Source organism: Wolffia australiana, chromosome 4 (genome assembly GCF_029677425.1).
Source record: "Wolffia australiana isolate 7733 chromosome 4, ASM2967742v1".
Taxonomy (NCBI): domain Eukaryota; kingdom Viridiplantae; phylum Streptophyta; class Magnoliopsida; order Alismatales; family Araceae; genus Wolffia; species Wolffia australiana.
Window position 1 is genome coordinate 10,852,601 of NC_135838.1, and position 13,847 is coordinate 10,866,447.

At 42.5% G+C, this 13,847-nt stretch overlaps 2 protein-coding genes across 3 annotated transcripts; one reads left to right on the forward strand and one right to left on the reverse strand.

Annotated features, from left to right (window-relative positions):
• The first annotated feature begins 328 nt into the window (after window positions 1-328).
• Window positions 329-2,586, forward strand: LOC144701912 (PRA1 family protein E-like). 2 transcript variants are annotated; one of them, XM_078573726.1, is made up of 2 exons: window positions 329-1,086; window positions 2,134-2,586. In XM_078573726.1, exon 1 carries the CDS (start codon window positions 423-425, stop codon window positions 1,035-1,037), a length of 615 nt encoding a protein of 204 aa, XP_078429852.1. In that variant the 5' UTR covers window positions 329-422; the 3' UTR covers window positions 1,038-1,086; window positions 2,134-2,586. The 2 variants fall into 2 exon arrangements, with proteins under 2 accessions (XP_078429852.1, XP_078429851.1); XM_078573725.1 differs by having other exon boundaries at window positions 2,145-2,586.
• LOC144701911 (E3 ubiquitin protein ligase DRIP2-like) lies at window positions 1,993-9,965 on the reverse strand. The gene is made up of 7 exons (XM_078573724.1): window positions 8,293-9,965; window positions 5,493-5,592; window positions 5,096-5,402; window positions 4,503-4,927; window positions 4,336-4,386; window positions 3,584-3,656; window positions 1,993-2,484 (listed from the first exon to the last, which is right to left on the reverse strand). Exons 1-7 carry the CDS (start codon window positions 8,462-8,464, stop codon window positions 2,239-2,241), a joined length of 1,374 nt encoding a protein of 457 aa, XP_078429850.1. The 5' UTR covers window positions 8,465-9,965; the 3' UTR covers window positions 1,993-2,238.
• Between the last annotated feature and the right edge of the window lie 3,882 nt (window positions 9,966-13,847).

Consider the following 13,847-nt stretch of genomic DNA (forward strand, 5'->3'; position numbering starts at 1 on the left):
ATCACCACATACAGGGGCAATGGCCTGAAAGATCAGGTTTGGGCATCGCTACCCATAATGACTCAATCCTTTAATGTCATGAATCTAGAACGCGAACACGCCCTCCCAATAAGCGCGCAGGCCTCTGGCAGGGAATGTCGCCTAGTTAGGGGCCTAACACCAGTATAGAAAGATAAGACAAATACAAGAGAGAGAGACAAGAGAGAGAAAGTTAGATAAAGGTTATCACACTAAAAACTAGGCCGAAAAACAAAAGGGTATTTTCGTCATTTGTTACATCACCCCCCAACCCCCCCCCCCTCTCTCTTCTTCCTCCTCCAACCTCCTCTCCAAAACCAGTAGAGAGAGAGAGAGAGAGAGAGAGAGAGAGAGAGAAGACAAATACTGAAATACAAGAGAGAGAAAGAGAGAGAGCTTCAGCCATGGCGGCGAACCCATCGGCGAGGAAGGGGGCGATCCCCACCACGCGCCAAGCTACTCCGGCGACGTCCACATCTCAAGAACCGTCGGCCATGGCGGCGAAGCCCCCTGGCCGCGATTTCTTCCCCCGCCCCCGGCCATGGCGCGAGCTCGCCAACATCTCCGCCTTATCCCGCCCTTACACCTACAACGAAGCCATGGCCAGAGTCCGTCGCAACCTCGTCTACTTCCGCCCCAATTACCTCCTCATCATCCTCTTCATCCTCTTCCTCAGCCTACTCTTCCACCCCATCTCCATCATCGTCTTCCTCGTCACCTTCCTCGGCTGGCTCTTCCTCTTCTTCCTCCGCGACGATCCCGTCATCGTTCTCGGCCATGTCGTCGGCGAGCGGTTCGTTCTTTTGGGATTGTCTTTGGTTACTGTCGTTGCTGTTGTTCTTACCGGCGTCGGGAAGAACGTTCTTGTTTCTTTGGCGATTGGATTCGGTTTGGTGATGATTCATTCGGCTCTGCGGATCACGGACGATCTGTTCTTGGATGAGCAGGAGGCTGTTGAAGGGGGGTTGCTGTCTGTTGTGGGAAGCTCTTTTCGTGGTGGGTATTCCTATCGGGTTTGAGATTGATTGATCGGAGGAAATCGGCGTCGAGATTTCTTCGTTGGAGCAGGTGGGTGATCATCATTCACTGCGAATTTGAGATTTTTATTTCATTTTTCATGGAATGTGCAGTTCTCGGATTGAAGTTTTTAGTGCAGCTGGTTGAACAGTTCTTTGATGGGTTTTTTCTCCCAATGTTTTCGGAAATTGAACAGTTTTCCAAACTAGAAAAAAAATTTCTCTGGAATGGGGTGCGAATTTTCCTATCAATTAACATGGCTGATCAATCTGCATTTCCAGTGATCATCTTATTTTCTTTGGAAGCTTGTTCTCAATCTTATGATAGTCATTTTGAATCGTCAATCTAAACATAGCATCGATTCCGGACTGTTGTAAATGCATCATGAATGCAAACTGGAGCTTTTATTTTAAAATAACAGGTGTTTTAAATGCGAGTTTTCAAACAAATTCAACACTCCTGATCGATCTGCTACTAATTTTTTATTGTTTTTTCTCCCTCTGTTTTATCAGAATTTTTTGGAATATTGGGAATCATCTGACAAAACGAACTGTTTGAGCATCAAATGGATAAATGTCAAGCGTACTTTCTGTTCAATCATAGTAATGTCAAAAATCTTAGTTCTCTCCTGCTCAATCATGTCAATGCCAGTTTAAAGATCATTAAACCATGTCCTAGGTGGATCTTCATTATTGACAAGATCCAGTAAACTGCCATAATTGCAGCCTCATTAATCATTCATGGCTGTCTTCCTAGAGAAAGGCTACAACTATTTAAAGAAGAAAACTATCCTAATGACAGAAGATCAATGTTCTACACCAAATCTTGCTGCATCCAGAGTCACTTTCTTTTGATCTTATATAAAGCTTATTTTTTTCAACCTTCTGACTGATTGGAAGCTGTTCCTAAATCTCACTTCCTAGAGAGAGAGAGAGATGAAGTGAGGAGAGACACAGATTAAGAAGAGAACAATCATAGGAAACACTGCAAGGCCTGATAATGAGCAAAAATGCTCAAAATAAACTATCACACAACTCAACACCACTTTCACTGATATTTTCATGCCAACTATGAACTCATTTAACTGAGATAACACAGCAAACCTCCAGGGATATTTTGGTGGCCTTCACGCAGCGGCGCCCGCCCTCGAAGATGGCTGGTGAGCCACTTATTGACGGCGCCAGATAAATGGAGACGAACAGGTCAATTGTTGGTTGCAATGACGGCGGCGGCGGTGGCAACGGGAAGTCTACGAGCATAGGAGAGGACCATGACAAAGTTCTCGGCAGATGGGCCGTCCAATGACATTGCCGCCTTATCCGTCAACGGCGTCTCCACAGTTAACGACGTCTCCGCCTTCTCGGTCAAGTCAGTCTGAAGCCACAGATCAACCAGCTGGCGCATCGCCAGAGACGGCATCACCTCTTGTCCCCTGCACATGACCTCCACCTGCCGCGGGCAACATGAAATTTAAAATAACAATTGGATAAACATGTGTTTTCAGGGAAGAAAAATATTGCACTCTGAATACAGTTAACACTGTTAATTTTATGCATCCTTTCCCAACATTACTCCATTTTTCTTTCTTCAAAAAAAATTACACATTTTTCCTCTTCAGAGAGGGGGAGTGGGTTCTTCTGCAAACCTTTGGAAACCCTTCTGGGAAATTAATGTAACAAATTAGGTTCCTGAAGAGTGGAATGAGAGGGACAAAGAGAAAGAGAGACAGACGGACAAAAAGAAATAGAGATGGAGAGAGTAGATGGATGGGTAGAGAAAACGACAGAGGGAGAGGATTTTTTCCACAAAATTTTGGATTTCTTTCTGGGAAATTTTGATGAAAAAATAACTTACTGATGTGTAGAGAGATGGACAGATAGATATAGTGGAAGAGAGACAGATAGATATATAAAGACAAACTGAGACAAAGGTAGGTAGGGAAGAAGAAAGAGAGACAGAGATAAAAAACAGAGAGAGAAAGAGAGAGGATTTTTCCCCAAACTTCTGGATTTCCTTCTGGGAAATATAGGTTAAAAATGAATCATGATGTGTAGAGAGAGAGGGACAGATAGAGAGGAAGATGCAGAAACTAAGATATAGAGAGAAATTGACTGGGATAAAGATAGGGAAAGAGAATGGATAGACAGACAGAAAGAGAGAGGGAGTAGATTGGTAGGCAGAGAAAGAAAGGCAGATAGAAAGAGGGCAGAAACTGAAAGAGAAAGAGAGAGGGAGAGAATAGATAGAGCTACAAAGATGGTAGTTTTTTGTCAACATTCAGGGTTCCTTTGGGAAATTAAGGTAAAAAATTAGATTTCTGGTGTGTAGAGAGAGACATGGAGACACAAATAGGGACAGAGAGATAGTGAATAGACAGAACGTCTGAAATAGATTATGGGAGAAACTGATAAAGAGAGCGAGAATAGATTAGATAGGTAGAGAAATAAGGTTTTCCTGAAAATATTTAGAGTTCCTTCTGGGTAATTAAGGTAAAAAAATATTCTTTAAATATTCTTCCAAGGTAGAAAGCGTGGAAATTAATGATTACCTCTGTCTCGCTTGCAAGATCAAGTTTCTTGGCGAGATATTTTTGGATGAAAAGAACGGGCAGGGTGCCGTCCCTGGAAAAAGCAGATCTCATTGAGACGATGAATGAGAGAGATCCAACTCTCCCAGTATATAATATCTACCTACCCCAGATAACAACACAAATGATTTATCCCAGGAAAATCATTTAATATACGAGATGGAAAATCATTTTTTCTGGAAGGAAGATACGAATCTTAATTTAATATAAATTATTTTTTTGAAGAATTTAATATAAATTATATTTGTGTCAGTTTGTCCAATAATGAGATTATCAGCTTATTTGGTCCCCAAAACAGAAACATGCGTTGTAAAGTTTATTCTTATTTATAGGGTCAGCAAACGATGAAAAATTCATCAACATTATTAATAACATATTTTGTAATCTATAGCGTCGTCTGTGCTTGGCTTGAACAAATGATGACAACGATGAATAATTCAACCAATGGATGGATGACAATGACAGCTCTAGAAAACCAGATGATGAGACAATTAAATGCTACATTTTATGATGATGATGACATATTTAATACTCCATTTATGTTGGGAATTGATGGATGACGACCACAATCAGTTTTTTCGAAAAAGAATAACCATGGCAATGATGATGACGGCTATTGGAAACCCCATGATAATTATGATATGAGGCAAAAGAGTAGAAAAACGATTGATCGATAGATAGATTTAAAAAACACATGATTCCGAGTGGCTTACTTTATTCTCAGATAAGATGAAGACAATTGAGGAAGCTGAGCATCTCCTTCCCTGAAAATTTCATTCATACTTTAATTGATGGGAGTACCTAATTTTTAGATCAAAGTTAAATTAAAAAATACGAAAAAGTAATCTATACGATTGAAACAATTTTTTTGACTTCTCACCGGTCAGATGCAGAAACTAATGAGAACCATAAGGGGAAGACTTCCCTTTCTGTTTTAGCTCTTGAGCCATAATGCAACATTCGGGAAGTAGCTGCTCTTTTCTGACCAGGGTCACCAGCTCTTCGAACCTTGCCGATTACTGGAATGTCAGAACTGTCATCCTTCTCGCACCCTGTCTTTCGTTTTTGAAGATGCTCCATGTTTTTATTTGTCGGAGAATCATTTTCTTCAAACATAGAACAATTGACTGGTTCCACCTTTGCAACAGGATTCAGATCAATGAAACTTGCTGGCTTCGTCCTATGGGCGGCTTCAACTAAACAACTCAGTGGTTTCCAGAGCTCAGATTTCCCTGCTGACGGCTCCTCGATATGCTCTGTATCTTTAATATAATCATGGATTGAAGCCTCTGCATCAAAATCATTCTGCGGCCATGACACAATGGTTTAGGATTTGGGGTTTAGGGCTTTTAGTTTCCAATTTAAGGTTTTTGGGATTATGATTTAGTACCATCTGCTTTGAGAAAAATAATATATAATCAAAAACCAAAACGTTAAATCTAGGTTATTTTCAGCCATGGAGTTTTAGTTTACCTTATGTATGAATTGTGGAATGTTAACAATCGTCTCTTGATACACCTCTGAATCTTCTTCCTTCTTTACTGACTCTCGGTCATTTAATACCCTCAAACCTGGGCCCTTCCTGCCACCCCCTCTTCTTCTTCTGTGGTTCAACCCAATCTGATGAACTACGCGAGGTGAGTTGACCACCAGCGAAGACAGCGATCTTTCCTTTCTTCGTACAGGCAATGAAATGGATGGGACGACCTCTGTCGGATTCTCCTTTCTCCTTTTGAAAGGAAAAATTTTTGACCTCACATCTTGAAGATTGTGATCTGGCCTGTGCACATTGGGAAAAAAATTAAATTTTGATTCATTTTATTGGAAAAAGTTTTAAATCAAAATATACTTGGTTAAAGCGCCTCATTACCTGAGCTTTTCAACTGGAGTTCCACCGAGACTGATGCTGCACGTAGGGCAAGAGTCAAGCTCTTCAACTGTAAGTTTGTCATAAATACATTTCCTGCAAACTGACATAGAAAAAGAGTGAAATAGCGATAAAATCTTGAGTTAAATAGTTGTGATTCATTAAAGCACTGTCTCAAGAGTTTCGAATTTATGTTAGACATACTTTAACAGAAGTCGAATTTCCTTAAGCTAACAGCCAAAATCAAACGTATCATACATAATTCAGGTAAATCCTTTGCAGACCAAAAATTCATAAATCGGCAATGCTACAACGTATCATGCATGATCAACCAAAATTTTGATCATAAATCAGACGGCCAACCTTCTAAATTCTCAACAAGCCATACTCCCAGCTCTGCATGAGACTTGAAGACCTTCCTCACAAAGTTTAGAGGACGCCCAAATTATAAAAAGAGGAACATCGAAGCTAGTGAACAAAACAAGACAAAAAGAACACATTTTTCCTATTCTGAACATCAAGCCCCTTCAAAGTGCATGAAACAATAAGAATAAGATGCGAAATCCACGATCGATCACAGATCATTGAGAAGGATTATCAGCGACGAGATAGATAGATAGATAGGTCTGTGGCCGATTGCAGATTTCACATCCTATTATTATTATTTCATAAGAACAAGATAAATCGATAGGTCGATAGATAGATAGATAGATAATCTCCTTGGCCTGCCAAAGTGGATTCAACCACAAGGGAACTGTTGGGAGACAAACCCTGCATAAAAAAAATTAAAATTCGCATAAAACCCTGCATAAAAATGTTGGGAGTCAACACCCCACCCAAAAAAGATTAAAGAGGAGCAGTGCCCTTACTAATGACTATAGCTTTTAGGCGCTTAACTCCAACGATTGGTATATAAGAGCAGGTCACAGTTTCAAATCCCAGTGGGGACATGCTACACAAATTCTAGGGGGGCGTAACAGTGCATACAGGTCAGCGGCAGGCGTTGAAGGGGGAAATGTTAAGAGTCAAAACCGGCCTTAAAAAAGATTAAAGAGAAGTAATACCCTTGCTAATGGCTATAGCTTTTAGCAGAGTTGTAGGCGCTTAACTCTAACAATTGGTGGCCATCCCCAGGTAAAAGGTTCAAATCCCAGTTGGGACATCCCAGTTGTAACAGTTATAGCCATTAGTTAAGCGGCAGGCGTTGAAGGGGGATATGTTGGGAGTCAGAACAGTGCCTAAAAAAGATTGAAAAGAGAAGTAACACCTTTGATAATGGCTATAGCTTTTAGCACAATTGATATCAGATTGCAGGTTACATTTTAAGATACCAGTGGAGACATGCCAAGATAGGCCAAGTCCAGGGGGCATGAGTGTGTGTAGGGGTTGAAGGGGGGATGTTGGGAATCAACAGCCTGCCTAAAAAAGATTAAAATGGAGTAGTGTCCTTGCTGATGACTATAGCTTTTAGCACAGTGGTAGGCGCATAATTGTAACAGGAACTTGATAGTTAAGCCTGATGTGGTTGGAGCAATTCGTAACGGGTAACCATGCATGAAGTTTGTCAAATGGACATTGCCAAGATAACAAAATTGCGAGAAAAGATAGATCACACAATGTATAAGTACCACTTCACTTGTAATAATTCCGGGCAAAATGAATATCTTCGAGGATCCCAGCAATTTTTTTGATAGAGAAGATAGATAGATGGAGAGATGATATATAGATAGATATATGGAGAGATGGATAGAGAGATGATGTATAGATAGATAGATGGAGAGATGGATAGAGAGATGATGTATAGATAGATAAATAGATGGAGAGATGGATAGAGAGATGATATATAGATAGATAGATAAATAGATGGAGAGATGGATAGAGAGATGATGTATAGATAGATAAATAGATGGAGAGATGGATAGAGAGATGATGTATAGATAGATAAATAGATGGAGAGATGGATAGAGAGATGATGTATAGATAGATAAATAGATGGAGAGATGGATAGAGAGATGATATATAGATAGATAAATACATGGAGTGATGGATAGAGATATGATATAGAGATAGATAGATAGATGAAGACATTAATAGAGAGATGATATATAGTTAGATAGATAAATGGAGAGATGGGTAGAGAGATAGATGGATAGATGGAGAGAGAGATAGATAGATGGAGAGATGGGTAGAGAGATAGATAGATGGATAGATGGGTAGAGAGATAGATAGATGGAGAGATGGGTAGAGAGATAGATAGATGGAGAGATGGGTAGCGAGATAGATAGATAGAGAGATGGGTAGAGAGAAAGATAGATAGATAGATAGATGGGTAGAGAGAAAGATAGATAGATAGATTGATAGATAGGTTGAGAGATAGATAGATAGATGAGTAGAGAGATAGATAGTTAGTTAGATAGATAGATAGATGGGTTGACAGATAGATGGAGAGATGGGTAGAGAGATAGATAGATAGATAGATAGATAGATAGATAGATGGGTTGAGAGATAGATAGATAGATAGATGGATTGAGAGATAGATAGATAGATGGGTTGAGAGATACTTAAAGAGAGAGATGGAGAGATAGATAGATAGATAGATAGAGATGGAGAGATGGGTAACGAGATAGAGAGAAAGACAGATACATGGAGAGATAGATAGAGATATAGATAAAAAGATAGAGAGAGATAGATGGAGAGATACAGAAAGAAAGAGAGAGAGAGATGGAGAGATGGGTAGAGAGAGAGATACGAAGAAAGATAGATAGAAAGAGAGAGAGATCGAGAGAGAGAGAGAGAGACTTACAGGTGTGCAGGCACTCGGAGATGGTGGTGGCGTCGCGGAAGAGGGAGTGGCAGAGAGGGCACGTCAAGCAGGGGAGGAGGAGGTTTCTCTTCACACTGGCGAGATAGGCCGTGGAGCAGGTCGCGTCGCCCGGCGCAGCCACAGACGGGGCTGCTCCCCCCTTCCATCCCATCTCCTGCTCCCACCGCCGGGGAAACCACGCCGGTTCCAACCTCACGCCCAGAGAGAGAGATCTCTAGAGAGAGAGAGAGAGAGAGAGAGATCTAGAAAGAGAGAAAGCTTGCAACTTTACAAGCGAGAAAGAACGAGAAACGGCTATCGAGCGAGAGAGAGAGAGAGAGAGATAGCGAGCGAGCGAGCGAGCGGCGAGAAAGAGAGATATAGATATAGCTTGCGAACGAGAGAGAGAGAGAGAGAGAGAGAGAGAGAGAGAGAAAGAGAGATGGCAGTAGAGAGAGAGAGAGAGAGGAAGGAAGAGAGGACGAGCTTGGGAGCGGGGAGAAAGAGAGCAAGAGAGAGAGGAGAGACGCGAGGAAGAGAACTAATTAGCGAGAGAAAGAGAGACGCCTAGAGAGAGAGAGAGAAGGAGAAAGAACTAGCGAGAGAAAGTGACGCCTTGAGGAGAGAGGAGAAAACTAGAGAGAGAGAGACAGACAGATAACAAGCGAGGGACGGAGGGAGAAAGAAATAGCACGCAAGAGAGAGACAGAGAGAGAAATGGGAAGCGAGAGGGAGAGCGAGATATAGCGAGACAGAAATAAATAGCGGACGATAGATCAAGAGAGAGAGAGAACGAAAGAACTAACAATCAAGAGAGAAAGCAAGAGATAGAGAGAGAAATGGCAAGCGAAAGGGAGAGGGAGAGCAAGAGATAGAGAGAGATTACAAGAGAGCGAAAGAGAGAGGGAGAGCAGGAGATAGAGAGAGATTACAAGAGAGCGAAAGAGAGTGGGAGAGCAGGAGATAGAGAGAGAGAGAACAAGCGAGCGAAAGAGAGAGGGAGAGCAAGAGAGAGAGAAATAGATAGGGAGAGAGCAAGGGATTAGAACGAAAGAAAAAGGGATGGCAAGAGATAGAGAGAGACCAAGCGAGCGAAACAGAGAGGGAGAGAAAGAGAGAGGATGAGCAAGAGAGAGAGAGCGAGAACAAGCGAGCGAAAGAGAGAGGGAGAGCAAGAGAGAGAGGGAGAGCAAGAGATAGAGAACGAAAGACAGAGGGAGGCCGAGAGATAGAGAGAGAGAACAAGCGAGCGAAAGAAAGAGGGAGAGCAAGAGATAGAGAGCGAAAGTGAGAGGGAGGACAAGAGATACAGAGAGAGAACAATCGACCGAAAGAGAGGGAGAGCAAGAGATAGAGAACGAAAGAGAGAGGGAGGGCAAGAGATAGAAAGAGAGAGAGAGCAAGCGAGCGAAAGAGAGAGGGAGAGCAAGAGAGAGAGAAAGAGACAGGGAGAGCAAGCGATAGTGAGAGAGAGAGCGAGGTAGCGGGGGAAAGCAGGAGAGAGAGGGGGAGGGGGAGGGCAGGAGATAGAGAGAGAACAAGCGAACGAAAGAGAGAGGGAGAGAGAGACAGAGAGGGCCTAACGAACAAGATGGGAGGGGGAAAGCGTGAAGCGGAGGGAAGTGAGAGAGAGAGAGAGAGAGCAGGTAGCGGCTCCGATGCGTAAATGGCCTTCCCGCTATGCCCGTTCCTTAAAACTCACCCCCCCCCCCTTGCATCGTACTCAGCGACAGACATATTTTACTATTCTAAAGAAACCCCTCATTTATATTGGAAGGTTCTAATTTGTCACCATAACAGGGAGTTATGATATGATTATAGTTCCAGATCGTCCGGGACGTGGACGATGGAGGGGACGGGACGAAGATTGTCCACGTCTGGAATCAGTGCATGGATGCGGACGGGACAGCTTATTCGTCCGAGACCTCCAGACTGACGGGTTTTTTTGTCCGAGTGGACGAAAACCGTCCCGGCCGTTCGTCTCGAGATGAATTTCTGTCTTGGTTTTCGTCCAACCTTGCGGACGGGACAATTTTTCCACGTCCCTGCACTATAGATATGATCAGCAGAAACCCCACTGAAGAACGAAGCTGGTATGGAGTGCCAGCTCATTTCGGTGACTACTTACGCCCTTCCTCAAGGGAGGCTATATGTCAGGAATTGAAACGTAAGTTACCTCAGCTTGCTGGTTTGACATTGTCCCCCTGACTAGCAGCAAACACTTTGTAAGCTATCCTTCACTGTCCCCTTATCATTCCCATTCTTTTCTTTCACCTGGGAACTCTCTCTCTCTCTCTCTCTCTCTCTCTCTCTCTCTCTCTCTCTCTCTCTCTCTCTCTCTCTCTCTCTCTCTCTCTCTCTCTCTCTCTCTCTCTCTCTCTCTTCACCCTCATTGCGGATATAAAACTATCTTTGAATTTGAGATATTTCACTACTATTACTGTACACAAGGAAATTATCATTTGGTACTAGAGCCATCCATCTAATCTTCTGATGCACATGCCATGGACGACAAGGCTGAGGACTCTTCCACAACATTCATGGAGGGGCCAATTATGAAAGCCTTCATGGGCGCCATAGACTGACGCCTTTCCCAGCTTGTGAGCAGATTCAAGCGATGACCCTGGCTCTCAAGCAACACTAGGAGGCTCGGATGTCATCCTCCCAAACCAGGGTACCCCCTCATGACGCGCCATCACCAGCTCATCCTGCTCTATACATGCCATGCTCCTTCAAGAGTTGGTTGTGCCCCATTCTCAACCGACAACGATGAGTAGGGCCTTTTGTTGTCACCTAAGAGTCTTCCCCCGTGATGTTGGGCTCGGGCTGATGCTCTGCCCACCATTGTTCTGTGATGATCTAAATTGATGCATGAAATCCTACTTATTTAAATGCTATGTTTGGCGTCACTTTACCGATATTATCATCATTTTAAAGATAATCTTCAATTCATGGATTAATTATATCATTATGTTAAAATCACACTTTTAAATATAATTTTTACATTATTTACAAGCCCGTCAATTCTTAGTGAGCATATGTTTTGAAAATAATATTTTAAGTGGGTATAAATATTTGCTCGAGTTGGGTGTTTTATATCTGGTAGAGGTAAATTTAAATAAACAAGAAAAAAATAGTTTTATAGTGCTAGCAGCTAGGCCCAAAAGCGCACAAGCCATCCGTAGGCAGGTGAGCCCAAAACGTTCAAGCTTCCCACTCCAAAAAAATCAGTGCATCGAAAATATGTTTACACAAAAAATCAGATGGAAACCAAAAGAAATATTAGCATAAAAACTTTGTAGCATATAGGAAATCCCCCACATTATTAGACATGGTCGTTCGGTTTGCTTTGTGCGAATTGGAGCGAACTGTGCTTTCTGTTCGGATTTTCGAACAGAACAAAGTTGAAAACGAACAGAACTTCGCACAGACCCCTGTGCGGTTCGCATTGTGTGAATTGTGCGAATTTTTTTTCTAGAAAAAAAAGAAATAAGAATGTACATCCCTCACCCAACTCCCTTGTCGGCCGTCGCTCTCCCGGTCTCCCATCATCTCTAGTTCTCTACTCTCTCATCCCCCTTCTCGATTTTCAGGTATTTTTCATCCCCCCTTCTCTCTCCGTGCCTCGTCCATCGCTGCTCTCCCAGCCCCCCCTACTCGGCTGCTCCCCTTGTCACCCGTTCTCTCCCTCTCCCTATTCTTCTTTCTTCACACATGTCCACTCACTCTCTCCCTCTCCCTCTCCCTCTTCTTCTCCAATTCTCTGTCTCCCCCTCTCTCAATCACTCTTCCTCTCCCTCTCCCTCTCCATTTCTATTTCTGTCACTCACACTGTCCCTCCCGTTCTCTCCCTCTCCCTCCCCCTCTCCCTATTCTTCTTTCTTCACACACGTCCTCTCCCTCTCCCTCTTCTTCTCTAATGCTCTGTCTATACAGTTGGTCGTTCGGTTATACAAACTCTCACTCTCTCTATATGGTTTTCGTTGGCGCCTGGCAGTATCACTGTTCTGGGCCGGATTCGGCTGAGCATAGGGAGCATTTCGGAAGTCCTCCAGAATTTGGGTTGCTTAGTTTTGGGTAAGTTTTCATTCCTGAATTTGATTTCGGTTCGTGCTGATTTGGCTTGGTTTTTCCAAATAATTTTTCTCCTCTATGTTGATTTCACTCTCTCTATGTCTGCGCAAATTTTTGGTTGTATTCATCATCACTTAATAATACATATTCATCTAAAAAGGATATTATGCCACAAAAAATGCTGGAAGTAAGTTATATGTGCTTGATTCTATTTTACTGTTGTTCTGAAGTCATTCAGTACTGATGTCTTCGTCGTATTACGAAGGATTGGTTGGCATACCCTTGATTAAAATTTTAAAACCATGGTATTCATGTTTGATCTGTGAAGCAAAGTTCTCTTGGATAAACCGAGGTATTTGTGCTGTTATGCGTAAAATTGGATCAGCTAATATTGGGAATGTTTCTGCTGATTTCTCTCTATCTTTGTCTCCTGATTGATTTACCTATGTTTGTCGTCATTTAGGATGAACTTGTATTTTAAGATGCCTAGAACACCTCGATCGCATACTTCTGCTTCCTTCGAGAACTCTACATCGACGGAGGGGAGTGTTGGCCACAGCCAAAAGAAGAGAAAGAGAAAGAACTTATGCACTACAAGGACACACTTCACAGAGGTGGCGCCTAGGGTTTTCACATGCAATTTATGTGCGACTCGTACTAGGGTTCATTTAGTGACAGCTGAGCAGACCAAGTATAGTTGCAATACGGTCCTATGGCAACATTTGCTAAATGTGCATCGTAAAGAGTATAACGAATTGAAGGTTCAAGAAGGGAGCTCTTCTAACCAACCATTAGTGGTGAACATCTTTGACCGACAAAGTACAAAAAAATTGTACTTCAATAGACGCACGTCATAGACGACAAAAGAAGAGCTTGTACGCTTCATTTGTCAGTCAACCGCACCATGGAATATTGTATGTAAAAAATACATCAAACGACTACTGCGATACATGGCACAAGAGGAGGTATCGATTCCATCGACAAGGGCTGTGAAGGAAAAAGCTTTCAAGCTTTACACTAAGTTAAAGATCGGTATTCGTGACCGATTGGAGAGTGTCGATAAAGTGGCCATTACTCGAGATTGTTGGACTTCTGCCAATCGAATCTCATTTATAGGACTCACCGTTCATTGGATAGATATAGAATGGAAAATGTGTGAATGTTTCCTCGCTGTATGTTAGTTGGAGGCCTCACATAGTGGGGAATGCTTGAGCTAGATTGTGTTGGAGGTTCTGGCCGATTTTAAGTTGAGCGCAAAGGTCTACGCAGTTACGACAGACAATGCTTCAAATAATTTAACAATGATGGCGACATTAAAATGAGAGTTGCGCACAGTGAACCCCCGTTTTACTGCAAAGAGACATATGTTGTGTATTGCACACGTGATCAACTTAGTTATGCAGGCCAGACTAAAGGCGCTCGATGTCGTGGACGATGGGCCCGAGGCAAGCTTCATTGATGAAGTAGACCTCACAAACCTT

Excerpts from the sequence above, each read along its gene's own strand:
- LOC144701912 (XM_078573726.1), top strand. The coding sequence starts at position 423 with ATGGCGGCGAACCCATCGGCGAGGAAGGGGGCGATCCCCACCACGCGC.
- LOC144701911 (XM_078573724.1), bottom strand. The coding sequence starts at position 8,464 with ATGGGATGGAAGGGGGGAGCAGCCCCGTCTGTGGCTGCGCCGGGCGAC. Across the intron at positions 5,403-5,492 it reads ACTCCAGTTGAAAAGCTCAG|GCCAGATCACAATCTTCAAG; the intron begins GTAATGAGGCGC and ends CAATGTGCACAG. Across the intron at positions 2,485-3,583 it reads ATCTTGCAAGCGAGACAGAG|GTGGAGGTCATGTGCAGGGG; the intron begins GTAATCATTAAT and ends TGCCCGCGGCAG.